Raw genomic sequence first — 22,828 nt, forward strand, 5'->3', positions numbered from 1 at the left:
TCCAAGAAATCCTCTTCCTCAGCACCTTTACCAATTTGGTTCACCCAATCTACATGTAGATTCAAGTCACCCATTATAACTGCTGTTCCTTTATTGCACACATTTCTAATTTCCTGTTTAAAAGAGAAGAAGTATAACATAGCAAGGACAAGCGGGAAGCCGGAGGATTGGGAAACTTTTAAAGAGCAACAGAAGGTAACTAAAAAGGCAATAAGTGGGAAAATGAGGTACGAAGATAAACTAGCCAAGAATGTAAAGGAGGATAGTAAAAGCTTCTTTGGGTATGTGAAAAGGAAAAAAATAGTTAAGACCAAAATTGGGCCCTTGAAGACAGAAACGGGTGAATTTATTATGGGGAACAAGGAAATGGCAGACGAGTTGAACAGGTACTTTGGATCTGTCTTCACTAGGGAAGACACAAACAATCTCCAAGATATAATAGTGGCCAAAGGACCTAGGGTAATGGATGAACTGAAGGAAATTTATATTAGGCAGGAAATGGTGTTGGACAGGCTGTTGGGTCTGAAGGCTGATAAGTCCCCGGGACCTGATGGTCTGCATCCCAGGGTACTTAAGGAGGTGGCTTTAGAAATCGTGGATGCATTGGTAATCATTTTCCAATGTTCTATAGATTCAGGATCAGTTCCTGTGGATTGGAGGGTGGCTAATGTTGTCCCTTTCTTCAAGAAGGGAGGAGGAGAGAAAACAGGGAATTATAGACCGGTTAGCCTGATGTCGGTGGTGGGAAAGATGCTGGAGTCAATTATAAAAGATGAAATTACGACACATCTGGATAGCAGTAACAGGATCAGTCCGAGTCAGCATGAATTTATGAAGGGGAAATCGTGCTTGACTAATCTTCTGGAATTTTTTGAGGATGTAACTATAAAAATGGACAAGGGAGAGCCAGTGGATGTAGTGTACCCTGACTTTCAGAAAGCCTTTGATAAAGTCCCACATAGGAGATTAGTGGGCAAAATTAGGGCACATGGCATTGGAGTACTGACATGGATTGAAAATTGGCTGGCTGACAGAAAACAAAGAGTAGCGATTAACGGCTCCCTTTCGGAATGGCAGGCGGTGACCAGTGGGATATCGCAGGGTTCAGTGCTGGGACCGCAGCTGTTTACAATATATATTAATGATTTAGATGAGGGAATTAAAAGTAACATTAGCAAATTTGCTGATGACACAAAGCTCGGTGGCAGTGTGAAATGTGAGGAGGATGTTATGAGGATGCAGGGTGACTTGGACAGGCTGGGTGAGTGGGCAGATGCATGGCAGATGCAGTTTAATGTGGATAAATGTGAGGTTATCCACTTTGTTGGTAAGAACAGGAAGGCAGATTATTATCTAAATGGAGTTAAGTTAGGAAAAGGGAAAGTACAATGAGATCTATGTGTTCTTGTACATCAGTCACTGAAAGCAAGCATGCAAGTACAGCAGGCAGTGAAGAAAGCTAATGGCATGCTGGCCTTCATAACAAGGGGAATTGAGTATAAGAGCAAAGAGGTCCTTCTGCAGTTGTACAGGGCCCTGGTGAGACCACACCTGGAGTACTGTGTGCAGTTTTGGTCTCCAAATTTGAGGAAGGACATTCTTGCTATTCAGGGAGTGCAGTGTAGGTTCACAAGGTTAATTCCCGGGATGGCGGGACTGTCATATGTTGAAAGATTGGAGCGATTGGGCTTGTATACTCTGGAATTTAGAAGGCTGAGAGGGGATCTTATTGAAACATCTAAGATTATTAAGGGATTGGACACGCTGGAGGCAGGAAGCATGTTCCTGCTGATGGGTGAGTCCAGAACCAGAGGCCACAGTTTAAGAATTAGGGGTAGGCCATTTAGAATGGAGTTGAGGAAAAACTTTTTCACCCAGAGAGTGGTGGATATAGGGAATGCTCTGCCCCAGAAGGCTGTGGAGGCCAAGTCTCTGGATGCTTTCAAGAAAGAGATGGATAGAGCTTTTAAGGATAGCGGAATCAAAGGTTATGGGGATAAGGCAGGAACTGGATACTGATTGTGGATGATCAGCCATGATCACAGTGAATGGTGGTGCTGGCTCGAAGGGCCGAATAGCCTACTCCTGCACCTATTGTCTATTGTGTATATATATGTGTGTGTGTGTAAATATGTACATAATATATATATGTAAATACTTGTGAAAATATATTGCTGCTTCAAGGGCAAATAAAGAGAGGCTGAAGACAGGTATCTTTCCACCATGTACTGCAGTTGAAATCCAATTAATCCATGCAGGAAATGATAGAAAAATGAGCTTACACACAGAAAGTGATGTTCATACAAATTGAACTACACTAAAACAATGAGAATTAAACTTGGGTCTCAGGATTGTTGGTCCAGTAACTTAACAACTGTGCCACCACTGTACCAAGTCCATATCCAACGTTACCCTGATAGGGAAATCCCTGACTTCCCTCCTCCACCGCCAACCATCTCCTTGAACCCTTCACCACAGCTTCTTCTGGCCTTCAGTCTCAAAGGTTACAACAAACTTATTGCTTAAGATCCTATGTCCAGTGACCTCTGTGACATTCCCTGCCCCACCCAAACTGGGCTTCATGAAAGGGATGCCTTCCTTTGATTTTTCTCCAAACTACCCACTACCACTCATGTCCCACACTCACTTTGTCAATAAGACCAGAAAACTAGAAGTAATAGGAGCAGAATTAGAGCATTCTGCCCATTGAATCTGCGCCACCATTCCACCATGGCTGATTTATTATCTCTCTCAACCCTATTCTCCTGCCTTCTCCCCGTAACCTTTGATGCCCTGACTAATCAAATCAAGAACCTATCAACCTCCATTTTAAATATACACAATGACTTGGCCTCCACAGCTGTCTGAGGCATTGAATTCCACAGATTCGCCACCCTCTGCCTATAGAAATTCCTCCTCATCTCTGTTCTAAAGGGGTGTCCTTGTACTCTGTGCTCTCTGGTCCTAAGCTCTCCCACTATAGGAAACATTGCTCCATCTCCATTCTACCCATGCCTTTCATTATTCAATAGGTTTCAAAGATTCTCCCCCCCCCCCGCAACTATTCTAAACTCCAATGAGAACATGCCCAGAGTCATCAAACACTCCGCATATGCTAACCTTCTCATTCTCACGATCATTCTCATGAACCTCCTTGGGACCTACTCCACTGCTACCACATTGTTTCTTAGATAAAAGGACCAAACCTGCTCACAATACTCCAAGTGTGGTCTGATCAGTGCTTAAAAAGCGTTAGTATTATACCCCCGTTTCGTGCAAAAGACCACGCCCCACCAAACTGTTGAGCATCGCGAGATAAGGATTAGGGCTGGTATGAATGTAGTTCTTTTTTCGCCTTGTTGAAGAATTCAGAAACACAGCTTGGAGTATGTTCAAGCCATGCATCGCCCAAGACAGTGAAGATTGACAGCCAGCATAAATTAACTGTTTATGAGACAATGAATCAGATTCCAGGGAACAACCCTTTTCCCACAAAGACAACACAGCAGTGAGCTCACTGATAACAGCACTCAATCTCTTCAATGGAACTTCTTGTGACATTCAATTTCTCAAGCAATTAACTTGAAATAAAGCCATTTAAGTTCCCAGCATGTTTTCAATCAAGACACCCCTGGAAGTATATGGGAAAGTTAGGTTAGGAAGCAGTGTGTGGGGGTGTGGGGGTGGGGAACGGGAGTCCAGAACGAATCCAGACAGAATATTAGAGAGTAAACAAGACAAAGGGTGGCATGGTAGAGCAGTGGTTAGTGTAACACTATCACAGTGCCAGTGTAATTCCCACTGCAGCCTGGAAGGAGTTTGTACGCTCTCCCACAGGTTTACTCTCATGTCCCAAAGACGTATGGGTTGGTGAGTTAATTGCTCACATGGACATGTTTGTTTATTTAATTATTCATTGAGATACAGCGCGGAAAAGGCTCTTCGGGTCCTTTCAGTTGCGCTGCCCAGCAACCCTCAGATTCAATCCTAGCCTAATCATCGGATAATTTACAATGACCAAATTAGCCTACCAACCAATACGGCTTTGGACTGTGGATGAAAACCAGAGCACCCAGAGAAAAAACACACTGTCATGGGGAGAATGTACAAACTCCGGGAATTGAACCCGGATTGTCTTTACATTAAAGTGGTGTGCTGATCACTGTGCTACCATGCTGCCCATTTGGGTGGTGCAGGCTTGTGGGCTGGAAAGGCCTGTATCTCTAAATAAGACAGCTCTTTTAATTTAACAAATTACTTCATTTGACTTCAGGAAGAGTGTAAGCAATAAAAACTTTATATTCATGGTTCATACATTCTGTAGTGTAGACTATAAAGGAAAAAAGACACAAACAAACATAGCACTCATGTGGCCTCCTGATAGGGATCCAGCATGGATAACTTCACTCTCCTCACTGCTGAACTGATTCCATAGCCTATTGATACAATATGAAGGACTCTACATGTTCTCAGTATTATTTATTATCTTTTTAATTTATTGTTGGCACAATTTGCCTTCTTTTGCAGATTGGATCTTTGTCAGTCTTTGTTGTGTATGGTTTTCCATAAGCTCTATTCTATTTTTTATTATCCTATGGATGCCTGCAAGAAAATGAATCTCAAAGTAGTAAATGGTGACATATATGTAATTAGATAATAGATTTACTTTGAACATTTAACTCTGAGGTGATACCTGTTTCATTGTTCCAGGGGCTTCCCCACCTGACTCAGCCACCTGTACAGCAGTAGAAGCTCAGACATAGTCCTTTTCCACAGACCCACTGAGATCCAGTGTGTCCTGCTGCCAAGGAGTCTGGGTGCCCCAGCTGCAACAGGATTCTGTGGACATAATGTGATCCCACCCACCATCTCAAAATGGTGTCAGATCCTCTTTAAGGAGCAGGAGGCCATTTCCTTTCCCTACTGGCTTGTCATCTTTGTGTCACACATGGGAAGGAGGAGGTTGTTGTTGAGATGAACCCCTGTCTGTCACTCCGAGTTAACAGATACAAAGTTTATGGTGTAAAATATGCATTAATTAAGATATTAAGTGATTTGGCAACTCTCTCATATTTCATATCAGGGCCTGCTTCCATACTATCCAGGTCCACAACTCTACCCAGAGACAAAGTGACCTATTGCCATTTTCCATTTTCCTCTGCCTCACCACGTGAAACAGCTGTCTCAGGTGTGGCCCAGCCCAGTCTCCGATCCAATTTGAAAGGCAAGACCAGGTTAATAAACAAGCCCAGTGTCAGAACCAGAGCTTTGCTCGAGGAAGCCTGGTTACCTGGGGAAAGCACTCACGAGGTCTGATGTAACTGAATCCTGAATCCTCCATGTTTCAGGTGGCACTGTCTGACTGGATGCAGAAGGCGCTGGACGCTGAGATGAGTGACTGGCACAGTGAAGAGGGGCCAGAGTCTGACCACGAGGGCTACTATCACTCCAGCCTGCCGGCCATCGTGACTCAGGTGGGCGGAACAGCGGCATCGTACCGCTGCACATGCTGTGGCGGCCCCAGGACCTTGGGCATGTTGGATTAGGGACTAAATTATTACCCATTCTCACTTCTTTTTGTAGTTTAATGTTCTTTATGCTTGCTTATATGTTGGTATAATCACCTGTTTGTCCATAAATGTTCAGTGGATTTTCAGTCATTTGTAGTATAGCTGGTTCTGTATTTCATGTAGTTTTTTGTCTGTATGTCTGTGTCATGCCAGCATAAACTGAATTGTCTCATAGGCTGTTCTTATCCAAGAAAATCCCCTTATCACTCCAAATGGAACAGTTTTCAGTATAAAGAAGGATCACCAGGAAGATTCTTTGTTAGAGTTAGTTCGTTAAAGGTAAACACAAGAGATTCTGCAGATACTGGAAATCCAGAGTAACACACACAAAATGCTGGAGGAACTCAGCAGTTTAGGCAGCATCTGCAGAGGGAATAAGGAGTCAACATTTCAGGCTGAGAAGTGAGAAGAAGCCAGAATAAGAGCGTGGGGAGAGGGGAAAGGGTATAAACTGGCAGACAATAGGTGAGACCAAGTGGGGGATGGGGAGGGGGTTAGAAGTTTGGAGGGTCTTTCTCTCTTTTTACATTCCCTATTCTGGTTACCCTCTCACTCATTCTCTTCTCCTCAGTTGCCCCTCATCTCTCTCTGGTGCCTCTCCTCGTACCCTTTGGTCCTTGGTCCACTTCCCTCTCATATCAAATTGTTTCTTCTTCAGCCCTTTACCTCTTCCACCTATCACCTCCCAGCTTTGTACTTCATCCTCCCTCCCCCACTTTAACCAGCTTTCTCCCTCACCTGGTTTCACCTTTCACCTGTCAACATGTACTCCTTCCCCTACCTTACCTTCTTATTCTGGCCTCTGTCCCTTTCTTTTCCAGTCCTGATGAAGGGTTTCGTCCTGACATATCAATTGTTTATTCCCTTCCATAGGTGCTGTCTGATAGAGTTTGTTACCTGCTGCTGTTATTTGCTTGCAGTGCTTTACTGTGATGAACATCTAATAACAAAATGTGCATCTCTTTCTGGATTTAAGAAGAATCTATTGGACAATGTCATCTCCAGATCCAACAGCTGTCAACTGCTGCTTGCTCCACTCTCACCATCTGCTAGTGTCGCAGGGCTGGAACACCTTTGCCTCCAGCCAGCAGTTATAGGGTAACCTTACCCTCCTTATGGGTCAACTCAACTTCCAGTTCCGTGTCCACTTGTGGCACTAGAGCACCCGCAGAGACCCTCAGAACTTGCAAACTTGATTGAATGGTAGAGCAGACTCGATAGGCTGAATGGCCGAATACTGCTCCTATGTCATATGGTCTAAATCCACACTGATGGCACCCAAGGTCAGGATCGAACCCGCATCGCCAAAGCCGCCAAGCAGTGATTCTACTGGCTGTGCTGCTCGGCTGCTCTGCGGGTGAGCCCTGAAGTTTTGCCATTGCTCACAGTCTGCAGCAGCCAGCAGGCCTTGAGGCCGGTGGTCACACAGGGATGCTGACACAGCTCATGAGGGATGTGGAATGTACCCTATGCATTCTTGCCCTGAGCATCAAACTTTTTCCTCTCCCATCCAGATGCTGGAAGAGAACGTCCAGGTGGCGACGATGATTGGTGACCACCTAAGAGACCAAGTGATCGTGATGGCTTTGCAGGAGCTCGAGTCCTTCCTGTACAGGTAACTTCCATAAAGTCAATGGAGGAAGGAGTCACATCTTCTCTGCTGCTGCCAACTCGCACAGTGATGAGAAAACTATGGAGTGTATTCTGTCAAGTTAAATTTATTGTCAAAATAGATACGTGTCAACATATACCTCCGCGAGATTCATTCTTGCAGGCATTTACAGGAAGATAAAGAAATACAATAGAATTTATAAAAATCTGTTCTTTGCTTATGTACAGATTTTTAAAAATTCTATTGTATTGTACTGACAAACAACCAATATGCAAAGGAAGAGAAATTGGAAAAATGAAATAAATAATAATGAGAACTTGAAAGTGGATCTGTAGGTTGTGGAATCAGTTCAGAGTTGAGGTGAGTGAAGTTATCCACACCAGTTCAGGAGCCAAATGGTTGTAGGGTAATAATCGTTTCTGAACTTGGCAGTGTGGGACATCAGGCTCCTGTAGCTCCTACATAATGGTGGTAGAGAGAAGAAGGCATGGCCTGAATGCTGGGTGTCCTTGATGATGGATGCTGCTTTCCTATGGTAGTGCTCTTTGTAAATGTAGATACCCCCCATCCTGATCCATTGTACTTTACGGACCTGATGTATATTTTAGGTTCCGCGAGACTGTCATCAGCTATGGGAGGGAACGGAGTAAGGATACCCAGCCTAAGCATTACATGCTGAACCTCCTGGCTGCCGTCAACAACTGTATCGCATTCAGGTACGAGGAGATTTCTCAGTTACTGTCTGTACATCAGATCACTGGGAGAAGGGAATGTGGTGAGCATTTCTTGTGATGCAGAGTGCAGGATGAATGAACAATGGAAGCTGGTGTCTGGGTCCACGTTTGCGTGTGTGCACTATTAGATTTCACCCTCTTCCCAGCCTTGATCCGAGAGTATCCAGCACTTAGAACATAGAACACTCTACAGGCCTTTTATTTCGCAACGTTGTGCTAAGTGTGGTCTAACCAGGGCTTTATACAGCTCACGGCTCTTGAACTCAGTCCTCCGACCAGTGAAGGACAATCGACCAGAGCTTGGGATTTGAGCCGGGGTGATATTGATAAGGGTCCATAGAAACAAGGATCTTGGCAGAAGGGGAGAACTGAAACTGCTCCGAAGTTCCTATTGGCTGGATGAACAAGAAAAGTGGTTGGGAGGAGGAGGAACCAGGTTGTTTCATTTGGGCATGGGTTGAGTGACGTTGTCCCCCTTGTGTTTCAGGAAATCAGTTCAGTGGCTACAGCAGCAAAGCGATGGAGGATCCCACAATGACTGCTGCTTGAAAGCTGCTCACACCGTTGACACGGCTGTGGATCGAGCCATGAAGAAGAGCTGCAGGCTACTGATAGATGAAATGCTCCTGGAGCTGCAGGTACTCAACTGAGCGTTGCTCACTCAGTGAAGGACTGGAGTGGGTGGGATCACCAGTTTAATAAGCAGGGATTGGAAGTGTTAATACTGGATCACTTCAGGCACCCAAAGCAGCAAGTTGTGGGTTCCAATCAGGCAATTTAGGATTTACAATTCTGTACAGAGTTTACAATTCTGGCATCAAAAACCTATTTACTTTGGGGAAGGAAACTTTTGATCTTATTCAGATTGAATCACAGAGCACTGCAGCACAGAAACTGGCCCTTCAGCCTATCTGGTCCATGCTATACCAAGTCCCATCAATCCACTCCTGGACCATAGCCCTCCATATTCCTCCTATCCATGTACCTATCCAAATCTTAAATATTGATATCAAGCCCACAGCCACGACTTCCACTGGCAGCTCATTCCACACCCACACCACCCTCTGAGCGAAGAAGTTCCCTCTCATGTTCTCATTAAGTATTTCACCTTTCACCCTTAACCTACGACCTTTAGTTCTAGACTCACACAACCACAGTGGAAAAAGACTGCTTTCGTTTACTGTATACCCCTCATAATTTTGAATACCTCTATCAAACCGCACTTTCATTCTCCTACGCTCCAGGGAATAAAGTCCTAACCTACTCAACCTTTCCCTGTAACTCAGGTTCTCAAGTCCTGGCAACATCCTTGTAAATTTTCTCTGTGCTCTTTCAATCTTTTCAATAATTTTCCTGTAGGCAGGTGGACAGAACTCCACACAATGCTCCCAATTAGGCCTCACCAACATGAGTCCTGTCCCATAGCAAGTTGGCAAACTATTGTTTCCCCTCTGAAAATGGCCTATGAACTTCAGTAACTAGTGGAGTACTGTATAACCAACCCATGCTTTATCAGCCTTACGCAAATTTGGATAGAGACTAGGGTGGTTAAAAATGGGGGAATATCCCATTTATCTGATCAAAGGTCTTTCATGTCCATTGTGTAGTCTTGAATCTTGTTATTTAAAGTGTATTTTGGCATTGGTTGTTGGGTGTTAAACTCACTGGGAACACTCTTTTTAGCCTCATTTCCTTACATTGATGTCTGGGTCCTGGCTCTCTGGTTCCGAGTTCATTGACTCCGCCTGCAGTATTTTGGACACATACTACAGTTATTTCATCCGCATCAGGGAGCCCATCTTCCAGGTGAGAATTGAGCTCTGCCATTCACTCAGTGTCTGCCTTCTGCCCATCTCTAATGTGACCCAGCAAGAAGTTTAATGACCCGCTGTAAAGGGACAGAAAGCAGGATGCTTGGGTAATCCAACTATGAACCAATAGCAACTTCCTTTGTTTACTTATTTAGAGATGCAGGTCCTTCTGGTCCAATGAGCCCATGCTGTCCAGTTACACCCATGTGACCAATTAACCTACAAACCCAAACACCTTTAGAAAGTGCGAGGAAACCAGAGCATCTGGAGGAACCCCAGGCAGTCACGGGGAGAACGTACAAACTCCTTACAGACAGCAGTGGGAAATGAACCTGGGCCACTGGTGCTGTAATTGCATTATGTAACCACTACACTAAGGTTCAATTTGTTTATTTTATTTTGACTTGAAACATTTAACTGTTTCTCTTTCCACAGATACACCAATCTGCTGGTGTAGCATTTCCAGCATTTCCTATCCTTATTTCAGATTTTCTGCTGTTCTTTTAATTATTATTTTATCTCCATCCCCATTTTGATTTTACTAAGGATGTAAAATGGTGAGGAGGAAGCCCATGATCATCAGTAGCTCTTGTATATTTGAGATTGTTTAATGTCATTTCCAGTACACAAGTATAAAGGAGAACAAAATAATTATTACTCCGGATCTGATGAAGCACAAAAGAAACACAATGAGATAAAGAACACAATTAAAAAACACAATAAATATAAATCCATAAGATACCTTATATACATGGATTGATTGTATATACATTTAGTGACTGTAGGTACAGGAGTGTCTGTACCTAAGGTGACTGACTGGAAATGACAAAGTAGTGGTGGAGGACTGCGTTAGTGGGTGGAGGTGTTGTTCTGCCTTACTGCTTAGGGAAAGTAACTGTTTTTGAGTCCGGTGGTCCTGGCATGGATGCTACATAGTCCCCTTCCTAATGTAAATTGGGGATGAGCAGGGTGGGTGGGCTCCTTCATGATATCCTTTGTCCAGCACCTTTCTGTATATATGTCCTTGATGGTGGGCAGGCTGCTGCTGGTGATGCATTGGGCAGTTTTGACTGCTCATTGTAGAGCTTTCCTGCCCGCTGCTGTGCAGCTTCTGTACTGTACAGTGAGGCAGCATGTTAGGATGCTCTCTACTGAGCATCTGTAGAAGGTCATGAGCATTCTACTTTAATTTCCTTTCAATCTTTATGATTCAGGGGGATTCGCAATGCAAGTGTGTGAGAATGTGAAAGGCAAGTTATGATGCCGCTGCAGTAGGTTTATGAGGGTCTCACTGGGACCTAGAGACAATGAGGCCAAGTGACAATAGAGCCCAGACACTAATGCCCATCATCCCCATTCTCATGCTGTTGTTTCAGCCAGCTGACAACAAGCTAAGATTAAAAACAGAAAGTACTGGGGATACCCACCAGTCAGGTAGTGTCTGTGGGAAGAGAAGCGGAGTTAATGTCTCAGGTCATACAGCATGGAAACTGGCTTTTCAGCCCAACTGTCCATGCCAACCAATATGTGTGTTTGAGCAGGTCCCATTTGCCGCTATTTGACCCATTTCCCTCTGCGCCTTTCTTATCTGTGTACCTGTCCAAGTGTCTTGTCACATTGTGTATTAGCACCTCACCTCTACCACTTCCTCCTGGTTATTTTTTCCAAACATCCAGCACCCTCTGTGTGAAGTGGATTCCCCTCAGGTCCTGTTTAAAGCCTTCCCCTCCCACTCTAAACCTGACTCCCCTACCATGGAAAGAGGACTGTGACCACCACCTTATTTATCCTCCTCATGACTTTGTTGATGTCTGCAAGACTGAAGAACTTTTATCGGAGCTGGGAAGGAGACAGAAGAAGTTGGGGGAGTGGGGGAAATCTCTGATAGGGTGACCTTGGAGATAAGCTGTAGGCAAGGTCACTGGGTGACTGGGAGAAGTCAGAGGGTGAGAACGTAGACAAATAATGTTGGAGTTGTGAGAAGCAATGTAAGTGGACAGTGACCCCAGGGGTGACTGAGCCATGCATCCACACAATGGGGTGCTCTAATTCATTGGGAATTGATGATTCCTGACTGAGGGTAAGAGAGGAGTGTGATTCACTAAGAAGCAGAGCTATAATGGAAAGCGAAAGCAGTGGCAAAGCTGCCCATTTATAGCCACCGCATATTCCCGGGTGTCATGATGAAGTCTCCATGCTGTGCTGACCCCACAGTTCATGCTGGTCGAGGGCCTTCGTATGGTGGTCGTTGAATACTTACGCAGGCTGTTGCTGAAGAAGATTGTCTGCAAGAATCCCACTGAACGGGAGAAGATGTCGCACAGAATGTTTCACGATGCCACACAGCTGCAAGAACTCTTCTGTAATCTGGTGAGTGAGCTACAGTCATAACATTTAATAAATTGCAAAGCACTGACCTGTGTTGTCCTTCATTCAGCTTTTGTGCTATTTGTTGCATATTTATGTGGGTTGGAGAGTTAGTCACGTGCTTAAGGAATAACTGTTGATGCTCAGTCCCCAACCATTAGTTTGCCAGGGTAAATGTAGATGGAAAGAATTCACACCGAGTCCAGGGTTTATGTTCAGAACAGACTCTCTTGTTATTACAAGCTGATGTCAATTGGGGAGTCGCTCATCCAAGAAAGAATGCTCCCCGATCCAAAGTTTCTATTATTCTTATAGTATGTATCTACTTTTCTCCCACTGTCTCTACTTCACATGTGCTGTGTATACATTGAGCGAGGTAAGCCCTTTTGCAGTGTCAAGCGTTAGCACCAAATTTCGATGTGTGCAGTTCCACTTTTACCTGATGAGTACAATGGCAGGCTTCCATCCTGGAGTTTTAAGAAGCCACTGCTAGGCTAGTAACCAGCCGTATGTTTACTCTTGTGTCATGATGAGGCCACCCTGAAGGTGGAGGAGCAACACCTTATATTCCATCTTGGTAGCCTCCAAATTGGTGGCATGAATATCAATTTCCCCTTCTGTAAAAAAAATGTGTCCCCCCTTCGCTCTTCTTCTTCTATCCCCTTTGCTCTTCTTCTATTCCCCACTCTGACATTTTACCTCTTCTCACCTGTCTTTCACTTCCCCCTGGGTCCCCCCATCTTTCCCTTTCTCCTATGGTCCAATCTCTCCAGTGTTCTCTCTCATTTGCAATGACCAGTGTGCGCAAAAATCTTATGTTCTGTTTTGCCCGGTTACAACAACATGTGCTCACTGCATTTTATATATAGAGGTATTCATTTTAACAGCAACAAACACGTCAATAAGAACTCTGATCTCCTTGAGGTTTGATCGTTTTCACTCTCATTCATCTGCACTCTCATAAAACATACATAGCAGGCCTGTAGCGGGTCATGAAGGATTTTCTTGCAGAGCTTTTGCACACAGTTCATGTGTGATATGCTTCAAAAAGTCAAGTTTCCAAATATCACTCCACTTTGAGTGATATTTGAGAGCACTTTGAGAGGCCCCACAACTACTAAAACATCAATTATTGTTTTAAGATCCATTCGGTTTACTAATGCCCTCCATGGAAGGAAATCTGCTCTCCCTACCTAGACTAACCAATATGAGTTGGAACAATTAATAAACATCTATACAAATACTTGAGTCACAAAGGCAAAGAGAGCAATTGGACCTTATGCAGGTGAAGATGAATGCAGATGGACATTGCAGGCCAAAGTCAATTTCCCTCGGGATTAATAAAGTATGTCAATCTATCTATCTATCTAAAGGACTCATTTCTGTACTGTACCACTCTATGACTCCACTGTACCTTCCAAACCATAGAATCATAGAACATTACAGCACAGAAACAGGCCTTTTGGCCCTTCTTGGCTGTGCTGAACCATTTTTCTGCCTAGTCCCACTGGCCTGTACCTGGACCATATCCCTCCATACACCTTGTTGTAGCATGGATGAAATTACCGGAGAGACAGAGTCACAAAGCAGCTTCTTTCTTCGACACAACAAGGTACAGCAGGCATCTTATGGACGGAGACGCTTTCCGCAGAAAGGTCTGCTAGCTCAATGTGGGCTTGATATTTATATGCTAAACATAAAGGCAATCCCTACTTAAAAAGTTACAGACAATGCATCCTTTTGACGCTACATACAAAATATCACACCACCCTTTCCTTCCGACGCCAACGTGTCTGAGTTGGTATCCACAGCATTTAGGATTTACTTGGCATTTTATGTGCTAATATAAAAGACAATTGATATTTATAATGTATAGATAATACTGTCTTCGAAACTACAGCATTAGGTCAAATTACAGCGCCAGAAGCATCTGGTATTCACACCTTTTTAGGAAGCCCATTGTGGTGGACTCAATCCACAATACTTTGTCAAATAGAAGTCTGGTGACCAAAGTCATTTAAGTGTAAACAAATCATCTACACAAAAAACTCACTCTAACACACCTCTCATCCATGTATCTGTCCAAGTTTTTCTTAAAATGTTAAAAGTGTGCTCGCATTTACCACTTCATCTGGCAGCTCATTCCACACTCCCACCACTCTCTGTGTGAAGGAGTCCCCCCCCAATGTTCCCTTTAAACTTTCCCCCCTTCACCCTTAACCCATGTCCTCTGGTTTTTTTCTCCCCTTGCCTCAGTGGAAAAAGCCTGCTTGCATTCACTCTATCTATACCCATCATCATTTTATATACCTCTATCAAATCTCCCCTCATCCTTCTACGCTCCAGGGAATAAAGTCCTAACCTATTCAGCTTTCTCTGTAACTCAGGTCCCAGCAACATCCTTGTAAACCTTCTCTGCACTATTTCAACATTATTAATATCCTTCCTGTAACTTGGTGACCAAAACTGTACACAATACTCCAAATTCGGCCTCACCAATGCCTCACCATAACATTCCAGCTCCTGTACTCAATACTTCGATTTATAAAGGCCAATGTACCAAAAGCTCTCTTTACGACCCTATCTACCTGTGACGCCACTTTTAGGGAATTTTGTATCTGTATTCCCAGATCCCTCTGTTCCACTGCACTCCTCAGTGCCCTACCATTTACCTTGTATGTTCTACCTTGGTTTGTCCTTCCAAGGTGCAATACCTCACACTTGTCTGTCTTAAACTCCATCTGCCATTTTTCAGCTCATTTTCCCAGCTGGTCCAAATCCCTCTGCAAGCTTTGAAAACCTTCCTCACTGTCCACTACACATCCAATCTTTGTATCATCAGCAAATTTGCTGATCCAATTTACCACATTATCATCCAGATCATTGATATAGATGACAAATAACAATGGACCCAGCACTGATCCCTGTGGCAGACCACTATCTACAGGCCTCCACTCAGAGAAGCAATCCTCCACTACCATTCTCTGGCTTCCTCCATTGAGCCAATGTCTAATCCAATTTACTACCTCTCCATGTATACTTAACGACTGAATCTTCCTAACTAACCTCCCATGCGGGACCTTGTCAAAGGCCTTACTGAAGTCCACTGCCTTCCCTTCATCCACTTTCCTGGTAACCTCCTCGAAAAACTCTAATAGATTGGTTCAACATGATCTACCACGCAGAAAGCCATGTTGACTCTCCCTAATAAGTCCCAGTCTATTCAAATACTTGTAGACTCTACCTCTCAGTACTCCTTCCAATAATTTACCTGCTACCAACGTCAAATTTACCGGCCTATAATTTCCTGGATTACTTTTAGAGCCTTTTTTAAATAACGGAACAACATGAGCTATCCTCCAATCCTCTGGCACCTCACCTGTAGATACCGACGTTTTAAATATATCTGCCAGGGCCCCTGCAATTTCAACACTTAGTCTCCTTCAAGGTCCCGGGGAATACCCTGTCAGGTCCTGGGGATTTATTTACTCTGACTTGCCTCAAGATAGCAAGCACCTCCTCCTCCTCAATCTGTATAGATTCCATGACATCACTAATTGTTTGCCTTATTTCCATTGACTCCATGCCAGTTTCCTTAGTAGATACGGAGGCAAAAAACTCCCTGCAAGGATATCGCCAAATCTGGAGTATTATGTTCAGTTTTGGTCACCAAATTACAGGAAGGATATAACTAAGGTTGAAAGAGTGCAGAGAAGGTTTACAAGGATGTTGCCGGGACTTAAGAAACTCAGTTACAGAGAAAGGTTGAATAGGTTAGGACTTCATTCCCTGGAGCGTAGAAGAATGAGGGGAGATTTGATAGAGGTATACAGAATTATGATGGGTATGCAAGCAGGCTTTTTCCACTCAGGCAAGGGGAGAAAAAAACCAGAGGACATGGGTTAAGGGTGAGGGGGGGAAGTTTAAAGGGAACATTAGGGGGGGCTTCTTCACACAGAGAGTGGTGGGAGTATGGAATGAGCTGCCAGACGAGGTGGTAAATGTGGGTTCTTTTTTAACGTTTAAGAATAAATTGGACAGATACATGGATGGGAGGTGTATGGAGGGATATGGTCCGTGTGCAGGTCAGTGGGACTAGGCAGAAAATGGTTCGGCACAGCCAAGAAGGGCCAAAAGGCCTGTTTCTGTGCTGAGTTTCTATGGTTCTATGGTTAAGATCTCCCCTATTTCTTTTGGTTCCATACATAGCCGACCACTCTGATCTTCAAGAGGACCAATTCTATCCTTTACTATCCTTTTGATCTTAATATACCTGTAGAAGCTCTTTGGATTATCCTTCACCTTGACTGCCAAAGCAACCTCATGTCTTCTTTTAGCCCTCCTGATTTCTTTCTTAAGTATTTTTTGCACTTTTTATACTCCTCAAGCACCTCATTTGCTCCCTGTTTCCTATACATGTCATACATCTCTCTCTTCTTCTTTATCAGAGTTCTAATATTCCTTGAGAACCAAGGTTCCTTATTCGTATTCACTTTGCCTTTAATTCTGACAGGAACATACAAACTCTGTACTCTCAAAATTTCTCCTTTGAAGGTCTCCCACTTACCAATCACATCCTTGCCAGAGAACAACCTGTCCCAATCCACGCTTTTTAGATCCTTCTCATTTCTTCAAATTTGGCTTTTCTCCAGTTTAGAATCTCAACCCAAGGACCAGATCTATCTGTATCCATGATCAAGTTGAATCTAATGGTGTTATGATCACTGGAACCAAAGTGTTCCCCTGCACACACTTACGTCACCTGTCCTAACTCATTTCCTAATAAGAGATCTAATATTGCAATCTCTCGTTTTGGAACCTCTATATATTGATCTAGAAAACTTTCCTGAACACATTTTACAAACTCTAATCCGTCTAGACCTTTAACAGTATGGGAATCCCAATCAATACGTGGAAAATTAAAATCCCTACTATCACAACTTTATGTTTCTTGCATTTGTCTGCTATCTCTCTGCAGATTTGCTCCTCCAATTCTCGCTGACTGTTGGGTGGTCTATAATACAACCCCATTAATGTGGTCATACCTTTCCTGCTTCTCAGCTCCACCCATATGGCCTCGGTAGACAAGCCCTCTAATCTGTCCTACCTGAGCACTGCAGTAACATTTTCCCTGACTAGCAATGCCACGCCACCCCCCCCCCCCGCCCACTCTTCATTCCTCTGCCTCTATCACGTCTGAAACATCGGAACCCTGGAACATTAAGCTGCCAGTCCTGCCCCTCCTGCAGCCAAGTTTCACTAATGGCTATAATATCGTAATTCCATGTGTCAATCCACGCCCTCAGCTCGTCAGCCTTCCCCACAATACTCCTTGCATTGAAATAGACACACCTCAGAAGATTATTACCACCACACACAACCCTTCTACTTGTGACTTTGCATGAACTTTTAACATCATTTATTTTCAACCCCGCTCCACTATCTGCTCTGGCACTCTGGTTCCCATCCCCCTGAAAATCTAGTTTAAACCCTCCCCAAAAGCACTAACAAACCTGCCTGCAAGGATATTGGTCCCCTTGTAGTTCAGGTGTAACCTATCTCTCTTGTACAGGTCCCACCTGCCCCAGAAGAGGTCCCAATGATCCTGAAATCTGAAACCCTGCCCCCTACACCAGTTCCCCAGCCACGTGTTCACCCTCCAGAGCATCCTATTCTTACCCTCAGTGGCACGTAACACAGGTAGCAATCCTGAGACTACCACCCTCGAGCTCCTGCTTTTTAACTTCCTACCAAGCTCTCTATGTTCACCCTTCAGGACCTCCTCATTCTTTCTTCCTACGTCATTGGTACCAATGTGTACCATGACATCTGGCTGGTCACCCTCCTACTTCAGAATGCTGTGCACATGGTCAGAGACATCCCTGACCCTGGCACCCGGGAGGGAACATACCATGTGGGAGTCACTGTCACGACCACAGAATCTCCTTTCTGTACCTCTAACTATCGAGTCCCCTATCACTACCACTCTCCTCTTCTTCCACCCTCCCTTCTGCACTGCAGTGCCAGAGATCCGGCTGCCGCAGCTTGTCCCAGGTAGGTCATCCCCCCCAACAGTATCCAAATTGGTATACTTGTTGTTGAGGGGAATGGCCACAGGGGAACCCTGTTCTGCCTGCCCTTTCCCCTTCCCTCGCCTGATGGTAACCCATTTACCTGTGCGCTGCTCCTTTGGCATTCCACCCTTTCATTCAGTATGGAGACTATTCCTGTCTATGGAATCATTAAAATGTTGCCACTGCCTATTAGCCAGCAACCTTTAGGGTCATTGAGTACTAAAGTTCAAGGTAGAGTAAATTCATTATCAAAGTACATACATGTCACCATACCCAACCCTGAGATTGATTTTCTGTGTGCATACTCTTAACTATAAAAGATCAAACAAAGTGCAGAAGATAACAAACTGTAAAAATGTAAATATAGATAAACAGCAATATATCACAAGAACATGAGATAACAACATAAAGAATCCTTAAAATGAGATGATTGGTGGTGGGAACATCTCAATGGCTAGGCAAGTGAGTGTAGTTATCTCCTTTTATTCAAGAGCCTGATGGTTAAGGGGTAGTAACTGTTCTTGAACCTGGTGGTGTGAGTCCTGAGGCTCTTGTCCTTCCACCTGATGGCAGCGAGAAAAGAGGATTGGTGAGGATCTCTGATGATGGATGCTGCTTTCCTATGACAGTGTTTCATGTAGATGCTGACCTGATCTTCTGCCTATCTAGTCCATGCTGACCTGATCTTCTGCCTAGTCCCATCTACTTGCACCTGGACCATATCCCTCTGAAACCCTTTCATTCAAGCTTCTCTTAAATGTTACAATTGAACACACGTCTACTATCTCCACACTCCACCACCCTCTGTGAAGATGTTTCACCTCAAATTATTCTTAAATGTTTCACCTTTCACCCAACTATAACCACTAGTTTTAGTCTCACCCAACCTGAGAGGAATAAACCTGCATGCATTCACCACATTTATATCTCACATAATTTTGTATACCTCTATTAAATCTCCCCTCATTCCCCTGCACTCCAGGGAATACAGTCCTAACCTGTTCAACCTTTCCCTATAATTCAGATCCTCAGCTTCCAGCAACGTCCTTGTAAATTTCCCATTTTATTACATACTTGTAAATTTTCTTTTTGATCAATTTTGTGTGCATTCTATTGGGTTTGAATTTGCAATTCCTTCTACAGAGAACATGCTGGTCTGTAGGGTAACGTAATTGGGAGAAATGTACATAATTCACAACCACCGACATTGAGTTAGGGTTCCTCTTTAACAAACTGATCTGATTTGATGATTTTGTTACATAAGGATTTTTTAGCACATTTTGTGTTCAGATTTAGGAGTTCAATAAAATGTGCTATGGGTTTCATTAAACATAAAACACCTTACTTGGTTTTATTTCTGAAAACCTACATTGGTGACCCCAATGCTCTAGGACAATTCCACAGTTATTGAATCTGTTGGCGACTTTGTCACTTTGAAACTGATGGAGTTTTGGGAGCAAAATGCCATCACTTGGTTTGTACAAGATGAGGCCAAATTCGCACTTTGAGAAATTTCCACCAACAGCACCAAACTCTACTACGTGGTAGCATCATTCAACAATTCCTCAGCTGCAAGTGTTGAGTCTGCTAGAACACCTCCTTGGGATAAATACTGATCCCTCAAAACTCACCTTTTATAGACTTTTGGACTATCAGTGTCTGAGCATGCCAAACAGTTGCTTACCTTACCTTACCTGGTCTCAGCAAAAGTAAGCCTTTGGAGCTAATGGACCTCATGCTGTCTCTCCTGGGAAATCACCATTCTTGTTTTATTTTTTAAAGAACTCTTCATGCAACAAATGCCTGGTCAAGTTTGCATAGCATTCGCTAATGCACCCATGAATGACTACAGGGAGCTTGCTAAGATGACTGATAGTCTACACTCAGCTAGGCTGCGGTACATCATTCCTCCTCCTTCCTCTACCCCAATAAGCCCAGTCAGCAAGGCCCCCAACATAAGGATGCCCGTGCCTGCAAAACGGATGGAAAAGAGCCGGGCCTGTGTTTTTACATGCTTGCTTTAGTACAAACACTAGGGAGTGCTGACTGCCTTGCTGCTTCAACACTGCCAGCGCATTGGGACATCAGAGGTTTCAGCTGCCAGGGTCGTCTACTGCTGATGAGAAGGCAAAGAGGGACGAAACCTCGCAGGAGGCCACCAATGGCAGCAAGATCCAGACTTATGGGACACAACAGGTGATGCTTTACTTCAAAGGACAACGTTACATATGTGACTTTGTCCTGGCTGAAGTGGCTAGACCTCTCCTCGGTGTGGATTTCCTGTGTGCTCAAGGGACCATTGGTTGATCTTAATAACTGCCAGCTTGTGGATGTCAAGGATTTTGGGTAGTTACCCTGCTCCCCCAGTAAGTTCCCCACAGCAACCCTGTCAAGCGCATGAACCACCACATATGAGTTTACTCGACTGTTGGGTGAATTCCCAGACCTCACCAAGCCCATATTGTCCACTACAGTCACAAAACAACCTCTCCCTCAATGTCGCAAAAACAAATGTGTTGGTTGTGGACTACAGGAGGAATGGAGACAGGCTAACCCCTATTGACATCAATGGATCTGGGGGTTGAGAGGGTGAACAGCTTTAAGTTCCTCGGCATACACATCACCAAGGATCTCAAGTGGCCGTACATACCAGACATCCCACCTCTCCCGGAAGTTCCAGGAGTCTCCCGCATATGAATAGTGGCTCCCTGATGCCCGCAAATTATATACAATATCATGGAAATCAATTTTTTTGAGAGCGAGCGAGAGAAAGCAAAAGAGAGCGCGAGAGCGACCACGAGAGAGCGAGAGAGCGTGCGCGCGAGAGAGAGCGAGAGCAAGCAAGCGAGCGAGAGAGAAAGCAAGCGAGAGCACGCGAGCGAGAGAGCGACAGGGAGTGCGAGAGAGCAAGAGAGAAAGCAAGCGAGAGCGCTTGAGAGCGCGCGAGCGACCACGAGAGAGAGAGAGCGCACGAGCGACAGCGCACCATGGCAGAGTGTTCCAAAAAAAAAAAAACGTACGTCACCCCAGACTACACTAAAGTGTACCCCTGCCTAATAGGGGTCGAAAATAATGACAGTGTTGCTCGCTGCACTGTTTGCAACAGTGACTCTTCTATTGCCCATGGCGGGTTAAGACTGTGAAAGACATGTTGAGGTGAGTTTAACAGGTATCATTCGTTCATTAGCATAGCTAACGTTATTTAAACCAGCTGGCCGGCTGCAGACATCCCACCTCTCCCAGAAGTCGCCCGCAAATTGATGGTGCTACCTCCCTGAAATGAATTTTTGCAGGGTGGGATGTCTGACATACCAGCCGTGTGGTGAAAAAAACACGACAGCACCTCTTTCACCTCATACGGTTGAAGAAATTTGGCATGACTTCCCAAATCCTAAGGACATTCTACAGGGGCACAATTGAGAGTGTCCTGACTTGCTGTATCACTGCCTGGTATGGGAACTGTACTTCCCTCAATCGCAGGACTGTGCAGAGAGTGGTGCGGACAGCCCAGCACATCTGTGGATGTGAACTTCCCTCTATTCAGGACATTTACAGAGCCAGGTGTATAAAAAGGGCTCGAAGGATCATTGGGGAGCTGAGTCACCCCAGCCACAAACTGCTCCAGCTGTTACCATCCGGGAAATGGTACCGCAGCATAAAAGCCAGGACAATAAGACCTTAAGACATAGCAGCAGAACTAGGCCATCTGGCCCATCGATTCTGCTCCGCCATTCAATCATGGCTGATACTTTTTTCTATATCTTCCTCAAGCCCAGTTCCTGGCCTTTTCCCCATAACCTTTGATGCCATGTCCAATCAAGAACCTATCAATCTCTGCCTTAAATATACCCGACGAGCTGGCCTCCACGGCTGCATGTGGCAACAAATTCCACACATTCACCACCCTTTGGCTAAAGAAATTCCTCCACATTTCTGTTTTGAAAGGGTCCCCCTCTATCCTGAGGCTCTGTCCTCGTGTCCTGGGTTCTCCCACCATGGGAAACATCCTTTCCACATCTATTCTGTCTAGGCCGTTCAACATTCGAAAGGTTTCAATGAGACTCGCCCTTCATTGTTCTGAATTCCAGTGAGTACAGACCCAGAGCCTTCAAATGTTTCTCGTATGATAACCCTTTCATTCCTGGAATCATCCTTGTGAACCTCCTCTGGACCTTCTCCAATGCCAGCACTTTTCTAAGATGAGGGGCCCAAAACTGTTCACAATACTCAAGTTGAGGCCTCGCCAATGCCTTAGAAAGCCTCAGCATAACATCCCTGCTCTTGTATTCTAGACCTTCAGGGTGTTCTGCATAAGGACTCCCAAGTCCCTCTGCATCTCAGATTCCTGGATTTTCTCCCCACTTAGAAAATAGTCTGCACATTTATTTCTACTACCAAAGTGCATGACCATGCATTTCCAACATTCCACCAGGCCATCAGACTGATTAATTCACGCTGTGTACATACATCTATTGATGCTTCTGGACACATCTTCAGTGATGTTCCTGGAATTATCAGGTGTTTCGGGTCTTTCAACATCATACAACCTCCTCCAGGTGACCCAGCTGGGGCTGATCAGACCCCACCTTGTGTCCAGATGGCTAGCTACTTATGACTCCATGGCTCCCCTCTTTTGAGCCACAGCCATCTTGAGGCCCTC

The 22,828-nt window shown here is 44.5% G+C and overlaps 1 protein-coding gene across 1 annotated transcript in view; it reads left to right on the forward strand.

Annotated features, from left to right (window-relative positions):
- Positions 1–22,828, forward strand: part of exoc3l1 (exocyst complex component 3-like 1) — a 109,120-nt gene that overhangs the window by 65,892 nt on the left and 20,400 nt on the right. The window contains exons 6-11 of the mRNA XM_063066663.1: positions 5,349–5,474; positions 7,085–7,185; positions 7,791–7,898; positions 8,404–8,554; positions 9,600–9,722; positions 11,942–12,097. Of these exons, the coding sequence (XP_062922733.1) occupies positions 5,349–5,474; positions 7,085–7,185; positions 7,791–7,898; positions 8,404–8,554; positions 9,600–9,722; positions 11,942–12,097 (765 nt within the window). The remainder of the gene's footprint in view (positions 1–5,348; positions 5,475–7,084; positions 7,186–7,790; positions 7,899–8,403; positions 8,555–9,599; positions 9,723–11,941; positions 12,098–22,828) is intronic.

The sequence above is a fragment of the Mobula hypostoma genome, chromosome 14 (genome assembly GCF_963921235.1).
Source record: "Mobula hypostoma chromosome 14, sMobHyp1.1, whole genome shotgun sequence".
Classification (NCBI taxonomy): Eukaryota; Metazoa; Chordata; class Chondrichthyes; order Myliobatiformes; family Myliobatidae; genus Mobula; species Mobula hypostoma.